General features: G+C 51.7%; 1 protein-coding gene across 1 annotated transcript in view; it reads right to left on the bottom strand.

Annotated features, from left to right (window-relative positions):
• The window catches only part of ANO2 (anoctamin 2), a 318,066-nt gene that overhangs the window by 258,828 nt on the left and 37,211 nt on the right, over positions 1–22,027 (bottom strand). The window contains exon 3 of the mRNA XM_060305839.1: positions 4,021–4,119. Coding sequence (XP_060161822.1) covers positions 4,021–4,119 — 99 coding nt within the window. The remainder of the gene's footprint in view (positions 1–4,020; positions 4,120–22,027) is intronic.

Below are 22,027 nucleotides of genomic sequence, written 5' to 3'. Positions count from 1 at the left end.
TGGAGGATGCTGACCGACCCCACCCCATGCCTCAGTCTTCCTCCCCGCCCACCCCTGCTGCCAGGACATGGCTGTCTGCGAATGTGGTTTACTCCCATTGTAGCCACTTCCCAAGCCCATTAAAAAGAGGGGGAAACGCCACTGGACTCAGCGCTAGCCCTGCAGACTGCCCCGTCTCGTCCTCACCACCATGCTCCTTTCTCACCCCAGGAACTGGGTCTAACCCGCCCCTGGAATCGGCACCCCACCCGGCATACCAAGTTATATCCTTCTCTCATGGTTACAACACCCCCTGGGAGGTCAATCACAAGCTGCTGCGGTCTGTGAGTACAAAGGAGATCTGGGGCCCTGCGGCCGAGCCCGCAGAGGATGCCAGAACGGTCCACCTGTGTGGAGTCCAGGGCCTAGACACTACGGGGAAAAGTTCCTTCCGTTACATCTGATGCTCATCAGGGCCACCACCTGGCTTTGCTCCCTGGACCAGCATTTTCCCAGACAGAATCTGTGCTGTGCTGTGCTAATGGGCTGCTACTTGACACAGCATTTAATCCGTGCTGGGATGTCGGGGTGTGTGCCTTCTTCCTGTTGTGCCCTGGGCTGTAGACTCTGAGGGCTCTGATGGTTTCTGAGCCCTTCAGGGTCTCTCCACAGACTCCCTTCCTCTGGGAGCTCCATCAGTGTTGGCTGCCTATTCCGTCAGGAGGGAAGGTGACTGGGGAACTAGGAATTGAGAATACACACATAAATGTTTGAGAACACAGACACGGTAATAAACTCCTGTGTTTCCATAGTCAAGAACTGGATTCTTACAACAACCTTCTAAGAAAAACAGGGCAGCTGTTACTATGCCCACATCACAGATGAGGAAACTGAGGCTCCGGAAGATGAGGTGACATACCCAAATCACACAGCAAGTGAGTGCAGAACCCAGGCTGGAAGCCCAGTCTTCCGAGGACTCGACTGATGCAGTGTCTACCACCCTATGCCTCCAAAATAAAAGGGAAGGAGAGGAAGAAACAACCGAAGGGTCCAACAACAGGTGAATGCATAAGGAAGATCATATTACATATGTAAGTACACACACACACACACATGCATATCATGGAATATCACTCAGCCCTGAGAAAGAAGGAAACCCTGACATCTGCAGCACCGTGGCTGGACCTGGAGCACGTTACACCAGGCGAGTGAGTCAAGGGAAGAAAAGTACTGTATGACGTCACTTACACGTGGAATCTAAAAAGCCAACCTTGTTAAAACAAGGAGAAAATGGTGGTCACCAGGCAATGGGGGTGGAGGGATAGGACAGACGCTACTTAAGGGTCCGAACTTGCAACAGGTAGTAAATGAGCCCTAGAGATCGAATGCACAGCAGAGTGAACATACACAGCAATACTGTATCATAACCATCAAAGCTGCTCAGAGTCCGGAATTCAGTGATTCCAGCCACTAAAAAGGATAATTAGGTAACATGACAGAGAGGCTAGTTATGGCTACAGTGGCAATCATATCACAATCTATGAGTGTATCAAATTAATATGTTGTACACCTAAAATTTACACAAGGTTATACGTCAAATATATTTAAATGATAAAAAAAGCAATGCAAAAAAGCAAAAGGAGGAAGGCGACTCAGAGGTGGCTGCGTCATGCCACGTCCTTGCTCTAGTCACCTCAACTGCAGATCCAAGTGCAGGTACTTCCTAAACAACAGGTGGTAAGTTCCAATAGGCTTAGTGTATGGGGCACACGAGCTCTGAGGGCAGATGTGTCACATAAGGAAAACTATGCTCCCGCAGGCATGAGCTTGTGGTAGGACAAGCAGAGACCAGAGTGACCAGCACTACTTGGGGACTGAGACTGTGAATAAGGTGAGGAGGAGGTGACAGAGAGAGAGGTGCGGTCAGATGTTCCAAGAACAGGGAGGGAGGCTAGGAGACGGCATCAGGGCATCAGGAGAGCGGTGGAAGGGAGAGGGAAGAAGGGACGGACGAGCATGAGGGCGAGGAAGGATGGAAGAGCAGCGAAGGAGAAGAAGGGACAAAGAGCGGAGAGGGGAAGGGTGCACACTTCCTCTAAGTCTCTGTATTTCCCGCAGAAAGGACTGTCCTGGGGGGAGAAGCAATAGCAGCGGCATTAAAGTTTGCTCGCCTTCTTTCCAAGGATCAGCCAGCACAGATAAAAACATAGGAGGCAAGTTATAAACCGAAGAGATTAAGAGAACGCTAGATATTCAGATAGGCCAGAGAAAGGAGAAGAAAAAAAAAATATATATATATATATATAGAAGGCAGGAGGAAGACAGGAGAAAGAAAAGGGGAAGGTTGGTTAAGTGAGGGCACCCCCAGAGGGAAGCAGACGCCTCCGTCCATAGCTGACTTGGGTCATGTGGCCATCAAATGGGGACACCATCAGCAGAGGAGGGGCGGAGGTCCAGAGCCAGGACGGTGCCTGCACCTGAGGACAGCGGCGCTGGGAGTGAGGGGTCAAAAACAAGGAGACAGAGAACTGAGCAGTGCAACTGAAGGGGAGAAGGTCACAGCGTGGTCCTCGTGAAACCAAGACACTCAGGCGTGTGGCCCCCAAACATGTACCTTTTACTGGCAAGGTGTTTGTAGCCAATATTCATGCTCATGCTTGTTCACTGTTCAATAGTCATTTGTCCTCCTGCCACGGGTGTGTTATCCACCTTAACAGATCTATAAGGGCAGAACCCACAGAGTTCATCCTTTTGGAATAAGGGGTGCGTGACACAGCATCACACATGACGATATCTGATGAGTGATTTCTGATGAGAAGAGTAGATCTGCTGTAGCGAAGATGGTGTACACACAGCCAGTGATGCTAATCCGAACGTTCTGCTCTCTCTAACCGTGCTACTGATAGTGGAGATGGTGACGAGAGAAGGCGGGTGGTAACAGTGGTTGTGTAGAAAGCAGCAAATACGTAGTTCTGTTAACGACGGGGATGGTGAACGTTTATGGTAAACGGCAGTAAGAATGATGAAGTCGCGATCTCTGCAAAGCCAGGTCACCACTTGGGAAGTAAACTATTGATGGATGTGTGTGTGTGTGTGTGTGTGTGTCAGAGACAGATCAACTCTAGATCATTTATGGTTAAACTAGAGTATCACCTGTTCCAGGGCCCTTTCTAGAGACGCCTCAAATAATCAGTCAATAACCACCCTTTCTCCTAAGATACCTGGTAAGAAGAAAGAAGAGTGACTCTGTGGACACATTTCTTTTATCTTTGGAGGTATCTGCTGGATTTTCTTATGCAAGGAAACTGTCACCCAGGAATTCCTTGGGGAATTTTTAAGTTATACATAGACTCCAATGGCTGAAAAGGACCTCAGAAATCATCTGAATGTGTGGCTCTCAACCAAGATGTGCATCAAAACCTCCTGGGGATTTTTTTTTTTTCACAATACTGATGCCAAAGCCTCATTCCATACCAGCCAACTAAATCAAATTACCAGTGGGGTCCGGGCATGAGCACGATGGACACTTTCCCCAGGTGACTTTGATCAACCCGAGTGAGAAATAACCTTCCATTTCACAGAAACCCACGGTCACACCAAACTTAGTGACAGGGTCACAACCAGAAGAGGTGTCTTCATGGCAAGCCTGGCGCTATTCCCCCCGCAAGCTGCCTGCCCAGTCGGCAAGGCTCGCTAGCCTGCGCTCATGGCCACGCTCGCTCTAAAGGAACGCCTGGCCATGCTGGGAGGGAGGGAGAAGCGGGCTATAACAGAGAAATAAAGAAGCTGGGCCAGGGCAACGTGAGCTTCTCGTGGAGCACGTCCTGGCGGCGCTCTGAGGTGACACGATCTCCCAAGCCCGGCCCCTCCCCTCCCATCTCTTCCTCGTCTCCTCCACTGTCCCACACTTAGCGTCCCCAGGGAGACAAGTGTGATTCCAACTCCGCAGAACCCAGGTCCCACCCGGCCCTGTTCCCGAAGCTATTCACACATCCAGCCAGCCCTCGGGAGGCCCCAAACCCAGAAGAAACATGCTCATACTTTCTTGGTGGGAACTTTGATCTTCAAGAATTCCGCCTCTCGGGCCAGCACTTGCCACGGGGCGTGGATCCGGACAAAGACGGAGCCCTGGCTCTTACTCTGTAAGGGACGAGGAAGGAGAAAGAGAAACACTTAGGAGACATAGCTTACATCCCTGATTCCCCAACTCTCCCAAACAAGAAGCCCACACCTGTTGTTTCTTCAGTTTCTGGGTTTTGTTCTCTTTATACCTCACCCAGGGTCAGCCCCCTCCCACCCATACCCCATTCACCACTTCTGGTCTAGAAATGCTCTCATCCAGAGTAGGGAAAGGTTCCCAAAGTGTGCTCCCTGGAGCTTTGCTGACTTCAGAGGAAAAGGGGAGTTAAAACAATTGTGTTCAGAGATTTGCAATGCAAGCGATTATAATTTTCACAGAAATCCCATTAACGCTTTTTTTTTATTGAAGTATAGCTGATTTATAATATTGTGTTAGCTTCAGGTACACAGCATAGCGATTCGGTACTTACGCAGATTATATTCCAGTATCGGTTATTACAGGATAATGGGTATAATTCCCTGTGCTGAACGGTATATTCTCATCACCTATTTTATATTTAGTAGTTACAGCAGTTAGTCAGTTTACCTCTGCTGGATTCAGTGAACAGTCTGGAACCTGTCTCCATACAGATATTTTCATTGTTAAGTTTGTATTTTTGTTCTACTATTTCGCTGTGTCATAGCCCACATCACAAAAGTGGATCATCTGAGCCTAAAAGTAATGACATAACTAATCATGTAAACGGCACAACTCCGTCTAATATCATAAACATAAATCTTGGGCAGGGCTCCGTGTGAATACAGCTCTGAATCTAGGTCCCAGGACAAGTCGTTCTGTGAGTGCACTGATTTCACCCAAAAATGGAAAGTAAGGAAAGGAAACACAGCGACGAATATCTAAAAATTAGGTTTCACTGACTCAGCAGCCCATCTGGCCCGGGGCACAGGGCATGCTAGAAAAACGGGTCAGATGACAACATGAAGCCATCGGTTTCTTCTCACCTTCAAAGAAAACCTCACACACAAAGGAAAAAAAAAAAACACAACACTTTAATTCATTTTGTCACTAAATGAAAAAAGACCAAAACAAGCAGGAAAAATGGGCAAAAGCCCCATTATTGGCGTGAAGCTTCTGAAACCACCTGCAAAATGAGTTACAAACACTGTTCACAAAGGACGCAGGACAAGCCAATGGCAAAACCCCTCATCCGACGACTGCCGGGAGTCACAGAAACCCATGTGATGCAGGCCCGAGTGCCACTGACAATCGGGATACAGCTGCTGAGGGCGGAGTGGGCAGCGGGCCCTAGTGAGTGTGCCCTTCAGAGAGATGCGCTCTCAGTTTCTTGTCGCATTCGCCCCCTGCAGACCACGTTACGGGGGAAAGGCGGGTTTGCTGGTTTCCTGTGCATCTCGTGAAGCAGGCCGTACGGAGGCCAGGACTGAGGAGGCCCCAACCCTGCATGCAGCAAGAGTGACGCTGCTCACAGAAAAGCAGGGACAGTCCTCTGCAAAGTCGTCTGCAAAGACCAGACGGTCTCCGTCGATACGCCCTCGGTCTCAGTTTAGCACTGAAGATGCCAGTGGAGGCATCTGAGCACATCCCCCCGTGTGCCAGGCAGAGAACCAGGTAGCAGGGAGAAGACTGCTTTCCCCACCAAAGTGCATTGTCTACAACAGGGCTCACGCGGGTTTTTGAGATGATGAATAAGATAAAAAGACATTTTATGATGCTCGTAATGCAAGTGAAGACTGTCTCTCTGATTCTGAAGGCACTCTACCATGTCTTCAATAATTCAGACGTCCAGGAGCTCCCCCCACTTCGGGGACTTTTGGGGAGAAGCATGAAGAAGAAACCAGGATTTCGCAGGAAGAGTGAACTGTGGTCTGAAAGTCTCGGATGGTCTAGAGTTGACAAATACCTGAAAACAATACCCATCGCTGTGACGCATCTGCACTGAGTGTGACTCGTGTTCCCGGACAGGGCAGGGAGGTTGTGTGCTTTGGCTCGTACTATAGTCACGGGTACTATCACTCTCCACTTTATTGTTTAGGAAATCGAGGCAGGGAAAATTCAAATAATGTGTCCAAAGTTACACAGGTGGTATGATTTTGAAAAGTATTCGAATCCAGGCAGTCTGTGCTCTAGGTGGTGGTTTTCTCCTCTCGTCCCAAAGACAGACAGGACATTTACTGCGCATAGTTAAAAACCACATCCGAGGGCTGCAACAGAACTTAAAGACGTGCCTTTTAGACTAAAATTGAATCAAAGGGTGGGAGGACTCTAAGAGGCAGTCCTAAGATGAAACACGGAGCCTTCAAGCTCCCAAGTGGACATAGTTCCGACAAAACCCTGGAAGCGGCTTTCACTGAGAAATTGCCCCGATTTCTCTGTCCACCTATGGCCGCAACACCAGGACCACTAGACAAGAGTCATCAATCACTTGCTGCTACTTCTAACGGTAATTTTAGCTTTTCTAATTTAGCGAAAAGAAAGAGGAAGAAAAGAAACCATCTGTGAAGCTGACCTGAAGCCCCAGCTCTCCATCATGGCCCCAGAAATGATGTTTTCAGTGAAAGATGGCAGACAGTACCATCCTTCTCACTAAGATGAAATCGTGATTATTATTGATTTTTAAATATTTGGTTTCATCTTTGTTTTTAAATCGTGATGAACCCCTTTTTTGTTAACTTTATCTGGAAGCAGTGCCTCAAGTGTGTACCAAATGTCCATTAAGTGGCTGCAGATGTTTGAGAAAGGGGTTGGGAGGGCCAGGGTCCACCCGTGGCCTTGGTGGCAGACTGCTAGCTGTCCCCTGAGAGCCATTCTCCTTTTATTTTTTAACTAAGCATATGGCCTTCCGGAATGAAGACTGCATCCCACTTGAAGTTAGGTGTAACCGTAACACTCATTCCCGGCCTATATGGTACAGGTGGGGGGGTGAAGCAGCCCCTGGTAGGACCCCGCAAAGATGCAAGTGCGGGGGCCTACTTCTGCCCCTGCATCCTCTTCCCTATCCCTGGATCTACAGCCTGAAACACGAATACAAGTGCCTTAGACCTCGAGGTCAAAGTCAAGGCCAGAAAAGTACCAAGAGAGACGTTGGGTCCTGACTCTATGGAGTGCCTCCGCCACCCTGGGCTGTCTCTGGGATTTTTATGTGAAAGGTAAAACTCCACCTTGTTTAGCCCCTATGATTTCAGAGGCTCTATCGATTGCAGCCCAACCGTGTATTAAACTGACGTAAAATTGTTCCCCAACGTCGGGGCATTCGGCATTCGTTCCCTCCAGCAAAGCACGCTGCTTCGCCATTCTGCACAAATGGAACTTGTTTCAAAGGAAAATAAAAGCTGGAATGCAGTTGCGCTGGTGCTAACATCTAGTCACCATGTTTCTTTCATGCCGTGCAACATTGTTACCTTCTCATAAGAAGAACACCGAGATGTATGTCTCCCGGAAACAAACAAACAAATACTTGAAAATTCCTCAGCAGAACCGTCACCAAATGCAGAAGCTCTTTTTACTAACCCAGAAATCGAAAAATTGGAAGTTAACATAAATTGAACTAAAATAGAAAAAAAATGTCCTGTTCTCCAGGCCCAGCTAACTTCCATCCTACCTTGGATTTGGATTCCTTTAGGCATAGGAGGGGAACAGAAAGAGCTTGGGATTTAGATTCGAATAGATTGGGATCTGAATCCTGGATTTTACAGCTGTAGGACATCGGGCAAGTCACTTAACGAAGGGAGCCTCGGTTTCTCCATCAGTAGATGTCAGCCACTGCAGTGATGGGATTCGCTCTACTCAACGAAAATGGCGGCTTCTTGACTACAGGGACAGTACCTGACACTTCGTTTGTGTCCCTCAAGCACCTGGCACAGGCTGGACACAGAGTAGGTCTTCACAGAACTCCTGCAACTGATAGAAAAGACTTGGGGAAAACCGTTCCTGTTAGATTAAAATCTTGGTTTGTTTACTGCCTTGAAGTGTTTTTTATCTATAGGATTTTCAGAATGTCCCATGGACCTAAAGAAATCCATGGGTTCCAAGTATGATTCATCTCTAGAATTTGAGGACACGGTCAGAAGGCATTGTTTTCCGAAACCAACACAAAATTTAACACGAAGTAGAAAAGATTAGGCATGAGAGCATATAATCCATCCCTAAAAGAGGTTTCATAACTAAGTAATCAGGGCGAGTGGAGGGGCTCCAAATCTCATCAAGCAACTACAATTTAAGTTCATGTAAAATGAGCTGAAACGTATGATTTGGTTCTGGTCGTCAGAGAAAGGAGAGCCAGTGCGCGAAGATTTCTCTAAGAAAGCACAAACCCTTCTATCTTGGGGATGCTCTACCCCAGGGCTAACAAACGTGAGATACACGATGGGGCAGGAACGTCCCTCCAGCGCAACTGAAACAGCTCACAAAACTACATACCTCTTTTCCCCATGATTCCATGTTCATAAAACCCTACAAATTCTGTTTCTCCGGTTCCTAGGTATCAGGAGGAAGCACCCAAGAGGAGGCTGTCAGTGCTCTGGTCAGAGGACATGATAGTCCTCAACCATCACCTGACTCTCAGCTCTTTCAGTGTCTTTCAAGGTGTGTCAGCTGGTTTCCTTCACCACTAAGTAAACCAACGGAAACCTGAGTTCACAAGAGGCAGAGTCAGGTCCCCATCTTGAGCCCATGCCCTAACTCATCCGCCAGTCTCTTCCTTCCTCCCTTCTTCGCTCAAGTTGACCCAACAGCAGACCTGATCACACGCATGTTCTCTAAGGCACCAGCCCCTCCTGCCCTCCCCGGACTCCAGACACACAGCCCTTCTCACTGGTTTCCAACTGGTCCAGCCAGCTTCTCAGTTCAGAACCTGCTCGGGGCAGGCTTCCCTGAGCCCCGAGTTTTGCGTGGTCCCCCTCTTACCTGCACAGCTCCCATCCCCCTCCTTCCTAGCACTGACCGCTCCTGCACTCACTGTAAGCAGGTGTCTAATGCCTGGCTTCCTGGCCAGACCTAAGCTCCATGCAGACAAAGACTGCGTCTGTCCTGCTGACTGCTTTGTCCCCAGCAACCACCGTGCCCCTGGCACACAGGAAGTGCTCGGTAACTACGTCTTACAACTTCCATACACACACACAGATCTCATTGGTTCTGTTCAGATCCTGTGACCAACTTCTAAAAATTGGCTACCCTTAAGTGTCATTTCTGAATCTTCGTCTTATGCCCACAACTAAAGTTGTTCAAGTTTCCACCTGACCGGGAACCTTATATAAAAACCTGGCGGGAGGTCGTCTCTGTTCTTCTCAGTAGCCCTGGGGTCCTCACTGCATCTTCAGGGCACTGCTCCCATCCCTAGAGGTCTACTGCATCAGCATGAGCTCATCCTGGTGTTCACAAGACAGCCTGAACTGAACTGGAGCTGGACGTACCTGGAACCTCTCTGCCTTATAGGCTCGTAAGGGTGTTGCCGCCTTAAGGAGAAGAATCGGGGATGCTCTGAAGAATAAAGGACGCTTCAAATGTAGAAGTCGTGGGTCTCTTTATCTTCCAGGCATCAGACTTCCGCGTACCATTCAACACCCCCATGCTGACGGCTCAAAGCAGGGTCAGCTGACGACCACGGTGCATTTCTGAAGAGGAACTGACTTGGCCAAAGGATGCTGGAGTTGAAGAGCCCTCCAGCGACGCTTCACATCTTTCTCAAGCAGCAGATGAAGACCTCGGAGCTCAGGAGGCCGAGCGGCTGGGTTATGCACACACAGCTAGTTAGGAGCAGAGCCAGGAATGGAATCCAGGTCTCCTGACCTCAGGGTCCATGCCATGGTGCCTGTGAGGGATAGCGTCACACGTCCCTGGGGGCTCCCAACCCGTCCAGGGCAGCTCTATGCCCCACACACGGGAGATTAGGTAGATGGGGGACAGGGGACTGGGCGTGGGGGGAGCCACGCTCCCAGACACCTCTCCCTAGAGCTGCAGCCACTGCTCAAAGCCCTTGTCAGGGACCGGAGGCCGCGCACTCCTGGTGAGATTTTCCGTATGGTTCACGTCTCGTCGTCTTCCAAAGATCGCGTGTGGCTTCACCAGACCACGTCCCCCCTCCGGAGAGACGAGAGTGAATGGGAGGCAGTCCCCGCCAAACGCTGGAACCCGATACTCCACCAGCCTCCTTCCCCGCAGCCCGGCCAAGCCAGCCCGGTGCTGACCCTGGACGCCTGCGTGTGCTCTGGGCCCAGCCTGCCGTGAGAACACTAGCTGCGGCCCGGAGCGGGCTGCCAGGGGCGGGGCGGGGGCAGGGAGATGATGGAGAGGGACCAAGGGGGGCAGACGCCTCCCAGGTATCACCAACCTGGGTCACCTCGGACCTGCAAGGGACAAGGGCATGCGGTCCCATGGGGAGGGTGAGACGAAACCGCAGGGGCTCCCACGTTCTCAGATCACCGAGGCTGACGTCCACGCAGCTGGAGGACTTACATCAGGCGGTACTGAGACTGTGGCTGGGGCAGACTAAGGAGGAGTGTGGGGTGTAGCCCTGAGAGCAGGAAATCAGAGCAGAAAATGAGAAGGTCCTCACAACGGCCCCATGGAGGAACACCCTGGTCTACCTGTGCCATCGTTAAGACCAAAGTCTTAACTTCCTTCAGGAACCTCCAACCCATGGTCCGGGAGCAGGGTCTGCCTGGGCCACCCAGAGACACAGTGGCCTGGAACTAAGTGCAGGGAAGAACTGGAGGAGGAAGAGGTGAAAACCTGCTTTCCCGGGAGGCCCCAGATGACCCTCCTCTCCAACCCTCTCCTCCCCAGGCCAAGGGGAGGATGGGTGAGTAATCAGCAAAGACGGAGGGCAGGACCAAAGGCCCACCGAACCCTGCCCCAGGGACCACCCCCGCCCCCCAAAAAAATACCAGTAGCAAGACTGCTCTTATAGAAAAGGCTTCTCCTTCCCAAGCAAAGACTGGGGACAACCCAGCCAGGGTCCTACGGCGACGGAAACTCAGCCACCCACTCTTGTCATAATTTTGTCAAAGGAAACAGCTGTCACCAAAAGTTCCTGGAAGTGGGGGATGGCCTTCTGTGCTACCAACATGGACAGGTGCCCAGAAGAGATGACCTCTGGACCTGGCAGCACAGTCTTTAAACTGTGCAACGCACATCACTGTACTCCCCACAGTTGGCACCCAGGAAACCTCTTCTCAAGCCCAGGTGTAAAACTGGGGAGGAGGGAACCCAGTAAAAATTAAGGAGTCAGACCCTCCGATACATCAAGGGCTGAGACAGCCAGCTCCCCGCCTAACCCCTGACCCACAGGGGCCCCCAGGGCAGCCCAGCACTCTGGAAGGACGGGGACCTCATGGGGAGTCAGCAACAGAGTGGGATTAAGTGTTCCCTGGGCTTCTTTCCACTTCAAAAACCCACAGAAGAAAATGGGGGAAATCTTCACCATTGTTACGGGACAGACTGGTCATGGGAAGGCCATGGGTATTAGGGTTCAAAGACTGACTGGGTCCTGGGCCCCAGCTCTGTCACTTCCCAGCCATACCATTTTTGGCGAGTCACCAAAGCTCTTGAAACTCATAGGCAATGTTAAAATAATTGAAATGATTAATAGTAATACCACCTGGAGGAGAGAAGGAGGAACTGTATGAGGGACCCGTGGAATCCTTCAGGGGTGGTAGATATACTCATTGTCTTGAGTATGATGATGGCTTCAGGGGTTCGTACATATGCCCAAGCTCAACAGATCAGATCATTGTAAATAGGTACAGTTTATTATACATCAAATACACCTCAATAAGGCTAGGGGATAAAGACTTGCAAAAATGTAAAACAGTGCCACATTTCTCACCGTTTTTTTCTTTTGAAACATATTACTTTTCGTTAAAATGTGTTATTTATAACATATAAAATGTCATTTATAACATATAAAATGTGTTTATTTATGTTACATAAACATGTTACTTATTTAAAATATATTATATACTGTTAGCTTTTAATTAATAAATAGGTATTCAAAAGCTAACACTGACTCTATGGTAACAGAATCAAATGAGATGATACACAGGGAAGTGTTCTGCAAACTCTAAGCTGTGTATGAAAGGATTTCTTTAAGAGCAAGGTCAAGGGCAGCCCGTGCCAAATCTCTACCCTGGGACTCAAAGTGCAGAGCCTCCTGCTGCCCCTTGGGCCACAGGGCACATGCCCTTGACCTCCACAGGGATGCGACCACGCTCCTTGGATCCCACTTGAGAGACATCAGCGCTGAGCCCACCGTGGCAATGGTCCCTGGCTTCCCCGGACACCCCCAAGTGAAGTTAAAGGAGAATGTCTCCCTTGGGAATTTAGAACGTGGGCAGTAACAGGCGGGACGGAATCCAGGAGCCAGAGACCCAACTTCCGCCACAGGAGAGGATAAAAATCCATAAGCCCTGAAGATGTTGGCAGAAAGCACGGGGCCTCTCCCAAGACCAGGCCCCAAGCACAGAGGCCCAGCCCCAAACAGAGGGGAAAAGGTCACAGATAAACTGGAGGAAAGACCGGAGGAAAATGCCGCCCTTTCCTATTCGGCACACGAGAACTATTTTGGACAGTCGACATCTCCCAAGTGGAATCCGATGCTGCAGATAGCAGCTCTCAGCAACCTCTCACCCCACCGGGACACTGCAAGCATGTCAAAGCCCAGAGAGGTGAAAGGCAGCTGCAGAGCAGGGGCAGAGGGTCGCCTAGCTGGGCCGCTGATAGAGACCTGGACCAAAGATGACTCATGGGTCCTGGCTGGGCTGGGACAGTCCCAGGTCATGTCTTCTGCCTCATCATTCTATCCAGTGCAGCATTTCAGTATTACCAAAACTGTCCCAGATTAGACAATAAATCATAGAGTCTCCCTACGGATCACCAGTGAGCACCACTAAATTCAACAGCCAGCAAAACCTCTGGGCAGGAATGCCCAGTACCTCCTTCCGGACCTGCATTCTTTTGGCCCGTGTAATAAATGTCCCACTCAGAGAAAAGCATTTCCAGGAGTTTAAAAGCCCATCACGTTACCTTTCAAAGTACCCATCTCTCTCGTATTCCTCCTAACTCAAAACTTGTGTGATGTTTTGATTCAGATACTTGTCTTCCCTCCTCAAGACACTTCTATAAAACCTTCATGCTCTCAGTCATTAACTCCCCTCGCCTTCCCTCCAAAAGATGTGCCCTTGCCTTGTCTGAGCAGTGACTCACCTCTCCCCTAAGGAATATCTCCACCGTTTCCTACTATTCAATCACCCCATCGTATTTCAATTCGACAAGTATTTAGCGGGTAACAACTGTGTGACCAGCAATATGCTAAGAGTTAAGGGCACGCAGAAGAAATACAAGCCATCCTGCGGCTCCCGGTCTCCTTAAAAACCAGATAAATGATATCTAACGCACAAGACGGATGAATAACATCGTGACCGGGGTGATTAATGTCCAAATGGACAGGACAACTAGTCAATGCTCATTTGTTGGCCGTTTCCCCTTTCACTCATCAATAATTGCTAGATTTTGCGCCCAGAGAAATACTCTTCCCGGATCTCAGCCATATGTTTTCAGTAGAACTGACCCCACTGTCGACTCCAGGAATCAGACCAATTAGCTTGAGCCCATCGGCATACCCATCCCGCTGGCCACAACAACTAGTTCTGGAATATGTTTGTAATGCAACCAGAACCTATAAGATGTGAGGAAATGTTGGCTAGGGTTTCGGGACGAAGCAGCTTTCTCTTTCTGCCAGAACTCTGGGGAGAAGAGTGGCAGTCGACGGAAGCCCTGGGTCAGCCAAGGGACCACTGAGCAAGTAGAGGATGGAGTGGACCCTGCAAAAGGCTGAGCAGAAAGATGGAGAAACAGGGGGTCCTTGGGAACCTCATTTGAGCTGCTAGATTAGTCCTCACCAGACCTACGTATGGGCTTTCTGATTACATGAGCTTACAAATTTCCTTTGTTGCTTAAACCAGTTGAGTTGGGTTTTCTGTCGATGCGACCAGGAGTTCTCAATGACAGAAGAAACCCGTGGAAGAGCTGACTCCAGGCTGGAGGAGCCAGAAAGGATTTCCTGGAGGAGAGGGAACCTGAGTGGTACTTCGAACACCGTGATGGGATTTCCATGTGCAGAAGGCTGTGGGTGGCACCAAGAGGAGTGGGATGAGGCTGCAGAAGTGGAGCGCAGATGGGCTGAGATGCAGCCCGTGCTGGACACACCACCCACAATGCTGCTGTTGCCCGTGAAGCTCACAATAGTGACCTTGTGGGTCAGCCCTGTGCACTCCCCTGGATTCATTATACCTTTGCCAGGATAAAGAATAATGAAAGTCCCCCCCATCAGGGAACCCTGAGAGAATGCCCTCCTCCTTCACCTACTCAATGGAGTAGGGAACGCTTCCCACCTTCTAGCAAGACCAAGAAGTGCAGCAGACAGGCAGTGACTGTCCATCTGCTCTGGGGTTGGTCTAGGCCATGGTCAGCAGAATAAAGGAGAAGCCTCTCAGTGCTGCTGTGACCTCCTCCAGGTCAGAGGAAGCAGGTTTCTTGAAGGCACGGCTCGGACGACTCCTTCTCGGGGTCATTAACCCTTCGTAACTGAGGTCTCATACAGGGAGGCAGACTTTGAACAAGTACAAAGAAGCTGTAAAATCTTCTGCAACCTAGTTACAAGCTTTCTTCGGCCAAAGAACCCTTTCTTCCCACCAAATATTGCAGGGGGCTACCCGCGTTGCCCTTTGGAGGCCAGAGCTCCACCTGCCCACCCCCACTTGGCCCTGAGATGTTCTCTGTGTCTCTGCTGTGCAAACCACAGGAGTTGTACCATCCCCTTAGGAAATGGGTGGGAGCTTCTTTGTCCCAATGACCGGGTAGCATCACGACCCTTTAGTGGATGGAGGGAAGGATGCCAAACGTGCTTCACGGTATTGGGAAGTCCCACCCAAGGAAAAATGATCCTCCCTGAGGAAAATGCTCCATCAGGAATCACTGCTCTGCAGCTCAGAGAGAGGACGTGAAACCCCTGTGCTGCCTACAGAGCATCAGACCTGACCTAAACGCCGGAGTTAGCGACTATCACACCTGTCCCCGCCCCCCTCCCCACCAGACTCAGCCTTGAAAAATATTAAGGTAGAGCTTAGAGAAGTTGGCTCATGAGTAAAGGCTATTCGATTAACTAAAACCTAGATCTTGGCTCGACACAGATGCACTGATCGGGGACACTCAGGAAAAGACCCATCGACGGTGATGAGAAGAAAAGAAGAGAGAAGCTGCTTGTTTTGTGGACTCCCAAAAGATCCAGAAGTTGGCCCGTCTGCCAAGGGTGCCATGAAGGTAGTCCATCAGCCCAGAGCGGTCTGCAGGCCGGGGGTAAAGCACATGGGGTCCCTGAGAAGCAGAGGGCGTTGAAGGAAGAGCCCAGAGAGGCTCAGCGTCAACTCCCCGCTCTGCCATCTACCCGCTGTGCGATCACGGGTATGTGAAGCGGCCTCTCTGAGACTCAGTTTCCTTTCAGGTAAAAGAGGAAAATAATAACCCAGAAGCCACAGGGGGCCCACAGCGTGCTTGTGAAGATCAGCAAGAAGATGAGAAAGGCACCTCGCCCGGTGCCCCGCTCAGGATAAGCAGGTGCTCCGGCCGATAATAACTGGATTCTGCAAGCGGAGTCCTCTGGCCAGAGGAATTTGAATCGAGGGGGTTTGTGCAATCCAGTTTCCAGGATCCTCCCTTCTTTCCCAGAAAAACCTGGCTCCCGGGGCACTTTTTTCGCTCTCTGAGCCAAGAGCCCAGTTTGGAACACATCCCCTCTACATGGCCAAAACAGGCTTTTCGACCGCAAGTCTCTGCACACACACCTCGCGGAGCCGGCCCTGCTGGAGGCCGCCCGCCCCTCCCCACGGCCCCGGGTCTGGAAGAAAAGGGTCATCAACCACGCTAATTAAATCTGCAGATGATAACAAAATGGGCGGTGCTGCGAACAGCACCAGAGAGGATGGGGAAATAAAGGAGAAGGGACCTAGGGAGTTTAGAAAATATGGGACAGGAAATAACAAAATGAGAGTCGATGCAGAAGAATGCAAGTAACTCTAACTGAGGGGAATAATCAGAAACATCGACCCGGGCTGGGGGGAGGAGAGGGAAGCTGGGGAAAGCCTGAGGCGCTGAGGGCTTGGGGTAGGTGAAAGGCAGGTGGCAAGTGGAAGTGTCGGGAGCAAGAGGGGAGCAGCAGCAAGCCGAGCTCCAAGCCTGCAGGTGAGACCAGATGGGGCACGTGCAGCAGTGGCTGACTCAGGCCCGGGGCCCAGGCGGCAGGGCTGAGCAGCACTCTCCAAGGTGAGCCTCCATTCACACCTCCTCCAGGAAGCCCTCCCGGACTGCTCACCTGTCACTCATCTGTGACAAGTGGCCCCATGTTTGGTGGGCATTCTTTTTCCACATCTGACTCCCCAGTCTCCACCAGACTCTCAGCCCCCCGGGGGAAAACGCTCTGGCTCTGCAGCTCACCAGGTTCCTCCCGGCATCAGCGCTAAGTCCAGGGGAGGCTTTCAACAGAAAGGAGGGTCTGCATCATCTCCAGCAACACAGGAAAAAGGAGGATTTCTGTCTGCAAGCCCTCGTGGTTCAAGATCACATCTGAGGCGTCTCCGTCTTCATCTCTACGCCCCTGACGCTGGCGTGATGCTTAGCACACGGTGCCCCCGAGTCAATGCATGTTGTCTGTTTAACACTTTGCGGGTCAGAACACAAACCAGATGCTGTACAGGGTCCTGGAGCCAGAGGACAAAGGACGCATGTGGCATGTGCCCCACCGCCTCGTGTGACAGCGACTCTTCTGACGTCACCACAATGCGGGGAGTGGCTTCTCCAAGGCTCCAGTGGTCTCCCTGGGGTGCCCGCCTCCTTTCACATGAAGACTTCATAACCAACAACCAGGATCAACAGCAATTGGGAGAAGAAGGTATAACGCTGGCCCTGCAGAGAAACCTCACTGCTGCTGGGACCACTGCCAAGTCAAGCCCCCATGGAGAAGGGCAGGAGCCCCCCTAAACCCATGAATTCTCATCAAACGTGTGTGTTTTAAGGGATGAAGGAAGCCAACACCGAACACTTGCTTTGAAGCTCAGTCTCCTTTGGCATCAGGAACAACAGGAAGGGAAGTAAACGTCAAAAGTGCTGGAAAATCTCCCTGGGAGCAGCCAGGGACGGAGGTGTTTTTCGAGTGCCTTCTACGCAAAGCAGATTCCTTAGAACCCAAGCCCACAGGACACTCACGATTCTGAGAGGTCCCTGGAGAGAGAGCCCACGGCCTTTCCCGCTCCTCGGACCCACACTATCCGAGCATCACTCAGCCCCCAAGAGGGGGGTGGGGGCAGACAAGGGGCAAGTTGATGAGACACAGAGTCCCAGGCCCTGTGCCAGCTCCCCACTTCCCATCTGTGCCTTGGGTGTCACACCTGTGCCTCCCTGGCCTCAGCTTATGCTTACCTATAAAATGACAGGGCTGAGCTCAGAAAGTCCAGTCCCACTGAGAGATCCTTTGACTTCACAAAGGGCAGGAATTCTCTTAGCATTTTAGATTCAAGAACTGGCCTTTCCGTCCGTCTACTGCAAATGTAATTTGACAGGCTGTGAAGCTCCCACCCTCCTGGGAAAACCCGGGAGTCACAGAGACTTACACCATCTAGGTAGAACCGTGTTTCTTCTTGTCTCCTTTCCCCAAGCCTCCCATCCCTGTCCTCGTATTCTAAACCTTGAAGGATCGAAGGCCCTACTCAGGGGGAGACACCACTCTGCTGGATGAGAAATGCAGCAGGTCCCAGCCAGCAAGAAGGGTAACTATCCTAACCAAGTGCTTATCCTAACCAAGGTGGCCACGTGCAGTTGTGCAGGTCACGCACTGCACAAAGATGCTACAGTAAGGGGGCACCAACCATAAAGAAGATATCTTAAAGTCACATTATTTACTAGGTCAGCTTTCTAGTGATGGCAGTAAAGTTTTGATCAAATAAAACCATCATATTAAGACAATTTTCCAAAAATGGAAGGAAAGCATCTTGAGGAAGACAGCCTTTTTTCCAACTGGCATGAAGATACCATACGGGCTGGCTGTGGCCCCAGTCTTAACCCCCTGATCCACAGGAAAAGGGCCAGAGAGAAAGGGGGCAGCACCACTTAGTGTCCTTTCCACGGCCCCAAAGCAAAACTTGCTCTCAAGAATGTAATCTGAAAAAGTCATCCACATGGGTTGTAAATGACGAGTAAGCCAAAGCAGACTCCCCCCAGGGACATCTATATTTTTTAAAAGATCAAGTAGAAGGATGACGTCTTAAAGACTGGCCCCTGTCTTGTTCAAGCATTAGCACCTGGAGTGGAGTAAGCGGTCTACACAGTCCACCAGGACCGATGGAACCAACGGAGGAATGGCAGAAACCTACCAGAGGGCAGTGGAAGAATCCAGGTCTCCTGAAGTCCCAGCACACAAGGAGCCCCTGGCTGCTGCAAAGGCCAGCATAACCCACTTAGAATCCTTCCCAGGCCTCCCACACAGGACGTGCTCAGGGAGCCTCATGACTGTCTCTGAGGCCAGAGAAATCTGGAGATGCAGCGTCTTCTAAGCTCTTTTTGTCCATTCTGCCACCAAGAGAATCAGAGGAGCAGTCCACAAACTAGTCCCGGGATGGCAGCCAGCTCTAACCAGGTCCAGGTAAGTGAGACAAGGGGAAAATGTGTTTTCAGTTCTCCTCGTCCTGGGAGCCGGCTGTTTCTGAGCGCTCTCCCTAGGCTCCTCCCACCTGCCTCTGGCCTTGCTCTGAAGGGTCTGTGACCTGGGCATTCCTACGTGCTGACTCTCACACAGCACTGAACCCACACCCTTTCCAACTAATGGAGGCCCTGGGATGTCCTCAGGAAGCTCATAGTCTAAACTCAGGTGCCCACATGCAGGGACTTCCAAGTGACAAGTCTGTCCATCTATGACAAGGCCACCCTTCTGAGGCATAACAGGCCAGTGAAGGTCTGATTCCACCAGCTGAACCGAGACAGCGACTTGGAAGGCTGTACCCGACCAGCGACTCACAGCAGACCTCAGCGTACAAGGAGGCTGATGGGGGAGGGGGTGCAGGTCCAGGGGCCTTTCTGAAGAAGCTCACATCACACCGCCTGGGTGAGGGCTGCACAGCTCGGTGAGTGTGAACACTGGACTCCACACTTCAGAAGGGTGGATCTCACAGCACAAGAACTATAGCTCAATTTTGTTAAGAATCATGCTACCCAAACCCCCAGTTCTGCCCACAAAGAGGGCCAGTCCTGCCAGGACTCTGGACAAGCTTCCTAAATAGTCTTTTTCTTAGGAAAAGAAGGTGCCCCTGGTCCCAGGAGGAGGCTGGTATAACGAAAACAAACAAACAAACAAGCAGGATCCGGAGCCAGACAGCCCTAGGATTTTTCTCATGACCTTGTATGACCTTGGCGGCTATGTCACCTCTCTGAGCCCTGGTCCATGGAATGGGGGAGATGCCGCCCTTCACGGGGCCACCGTGAACAGCCGATGTGAGGAGGTGTGGGGACACTGCCCACGGTGCCCACGTGGCAGGTGCACACCATGTGTTTTCTTCCGTGACAGGTTTTGCACTGGGGCCTTTTTTTCTTTTTCAATGTTTGGTAACCTGGGCTGGTCAGTGAGGCTCCTATAAGTGTCGCATTTCCATGCTACTGTAGATAAATGAGGCCAGGAACAGGGCTGAAAGCGAGGGGCCCTGCGGGGTCAGCACTCAGTAACTGCGCCCGGAAGTGCCTAACGCAGCCCCCTTTCTTTCTGGCCCTCAGGACACCTGGTGTCCCCGGCTCTTGAACTCTGGCCTGTGTCATCCTCCAGCTCTCCTGCGGGACCAGCTAAGCCTCCGACTCTGGACAGCTTCGGGGCCGCCATGCAGATGGCAAACAGTGTCCATCATTTGCCGGACTCTGTGGGCAAACACTGTCCACCTGGCTCTGCACTGCATTCCCCTCCCCGTCCACGTCCCCGTCGTCCCCGCCTCGCTGGGGGATTTGGGCTGGAGCCGGCCCAGCACCCAGGGGAACCCAGGGAGTCCACTGGAAGCGTGAAGGAGGCGGGCGGAGCACATTCCGTGGATGAGGGACGGGCTGAGCCAAAGCATCCTCTCTGGCAGCTCTTCGGCCTTTCCCCCAACACGTCAGGACAAAGGAGGTGCTTTCGTGGATCACCGAAGACGCGTGGCATCCCGACTGATGCCTCCCCGACCTGACGGGGCTGCGTGGGAGACGTTCAGCGTTTAAAGAAGCTCCTTGCTCAGGGGTGGTGAAGCGTTTTGGAAGAAAGCTCTGCAGGTGGCCAGAGCGTGTGTGACTAACCACACGGGGAACTGCAAATCCGGCCAGGGCTCAGGGACAGCCTCGGAAACCTCGTGACATCGCCTTACCCCCAAGGCAATCAAGGCGGAGGGCCAGGCCTCAGAGCTCAGTGCTTTCCCACACCCACGGGGTCCCCCGTATGAACAAGGAGGGACTCACAAAGAGGAACCAGACACAGACCCTGCCCTCGAGTAGCTTCCAGACTGCGGAAACCTACAAGATGCTAGGAAAACAGACCAGGAGTCTGAGGGTTGCAGAACCTTTAAAAGAGGGGGGGCTGTCGAGGAGGAGCCACGCTTCTCAGCCCCTTCCCCTAAGAGCTAGGTCACGGGGTCAGGGTCCCAGGGCTCAGCTCACCATCGGTGAGGAAGGCAGGATGCCCGCCTGAGCTGCCACCTCTACCTGGATGAGCTCGGAGACGTGGCCTCCCTCCCCTCCCTCCCCTCCCACCCCTCCCTTCCCCTACTCAGTGAAGGTTGGGGTCACGTGACCCGTAAGGACCCTTCAACTTGAGTTGCATCGTTGATGCTTGACACTGAACCCATGCCACCCCTGTTCTCATAGCCTCCCGGGCTGGCTCGGCCCCAGCCCTGGCCTCTCTCTCTCTTTCTCTCTGCAATTCTGTGCGCCTGTGAAAGCGTGTCCCCGGGCACCCAGCTTCCTCCCAGCCCCACAGGCCTCCTGCCCACCTGCAAGCTTTCTGACATCATTCCCAGGCCAACCTCACACACGCCTCCACAGCTCCCCCCAAGCCACTCCTTCAGGTCATCTTTCTCCAAATCCCATGTGCTAGCTGCACACACACGAAACCCCAGAGAGCCCCTGAGGATGAGGCCCGTGTCTGTTTCTCACTCGGAACTCTGCCTGCTAACCCATCGTCTGGGACGGGGTCAGCAAGCTTATTCTATAGAACGGCAGATGGTAACTACTGTAGGCTTTGCGTCATAACCACTCAACCGTGGAAGTGGAAAAGCACAGACAATACATTTTAGGCACCAAATTTCCATCACAATTTTATTTACCTAACTAGGCGGTGGGCTGGGTTTGGCCTGTAGGCCCTTGACCTAGTTTGCTGGCCCTTGATCTAGTTCAGGCCTTACTGGCAGTCACACCTCCACCTGGCCCTCCTCTCATTGCCGTGACTCTTCCATGTGTGTCTGCTGTACTAGAGGGTGAGCTTCCTGAGGGCTGCTTCCATGTCTTTTCACTCTTGAACCTAATACTGTGTATATAGGGGGTGACCAAAGAACGTGTCCTGTTAATGCTCTGACCTGATGGCACATGTCACGCCTCATGAGCTAGGGAGATCGTCAACTAGGACGAGCCACAAGCTAGCGAGAGGCAGACGAGCCCTAACGGGAGGATGGCCCTGGGCTGAAACCCAGACACACGAGTTTGCGCCGTACCTGCCGGAGAACGCAGGGGAGGTGAACGGGCCCGCTGGCCACGGCCCTGCTCCTGGAGGAACTCCGTTCTGCTACATCAAAGGGCGCATCTCCCGATCAAAAGTTTGGACCAGACACTCCACCTTCTGGACCCATTCCTCCAGCCCCTCCCACGCGAACTATCCCCGCCTGATAGCCCTCCTGGGACTGG

This window comes from Globicephala melas, chromosome 10, assembly GCF_963455315.2.
Source record: "Globicephala melas chromosome 10, mGloMel1.2, whole genome shotgun sequence".
NCBI classification, from domain to species: Eukaryota; Metazoa; Chordata; class Mammalia; order Artiodactyla; family Delphinidae; genus Globicephala; species Globicephala melas.
The sequence above is the reverse complement of the archived record's forward strand: the minus strand, read 5'-3'. Positions and strand labels throughout refer to the sequence as shown.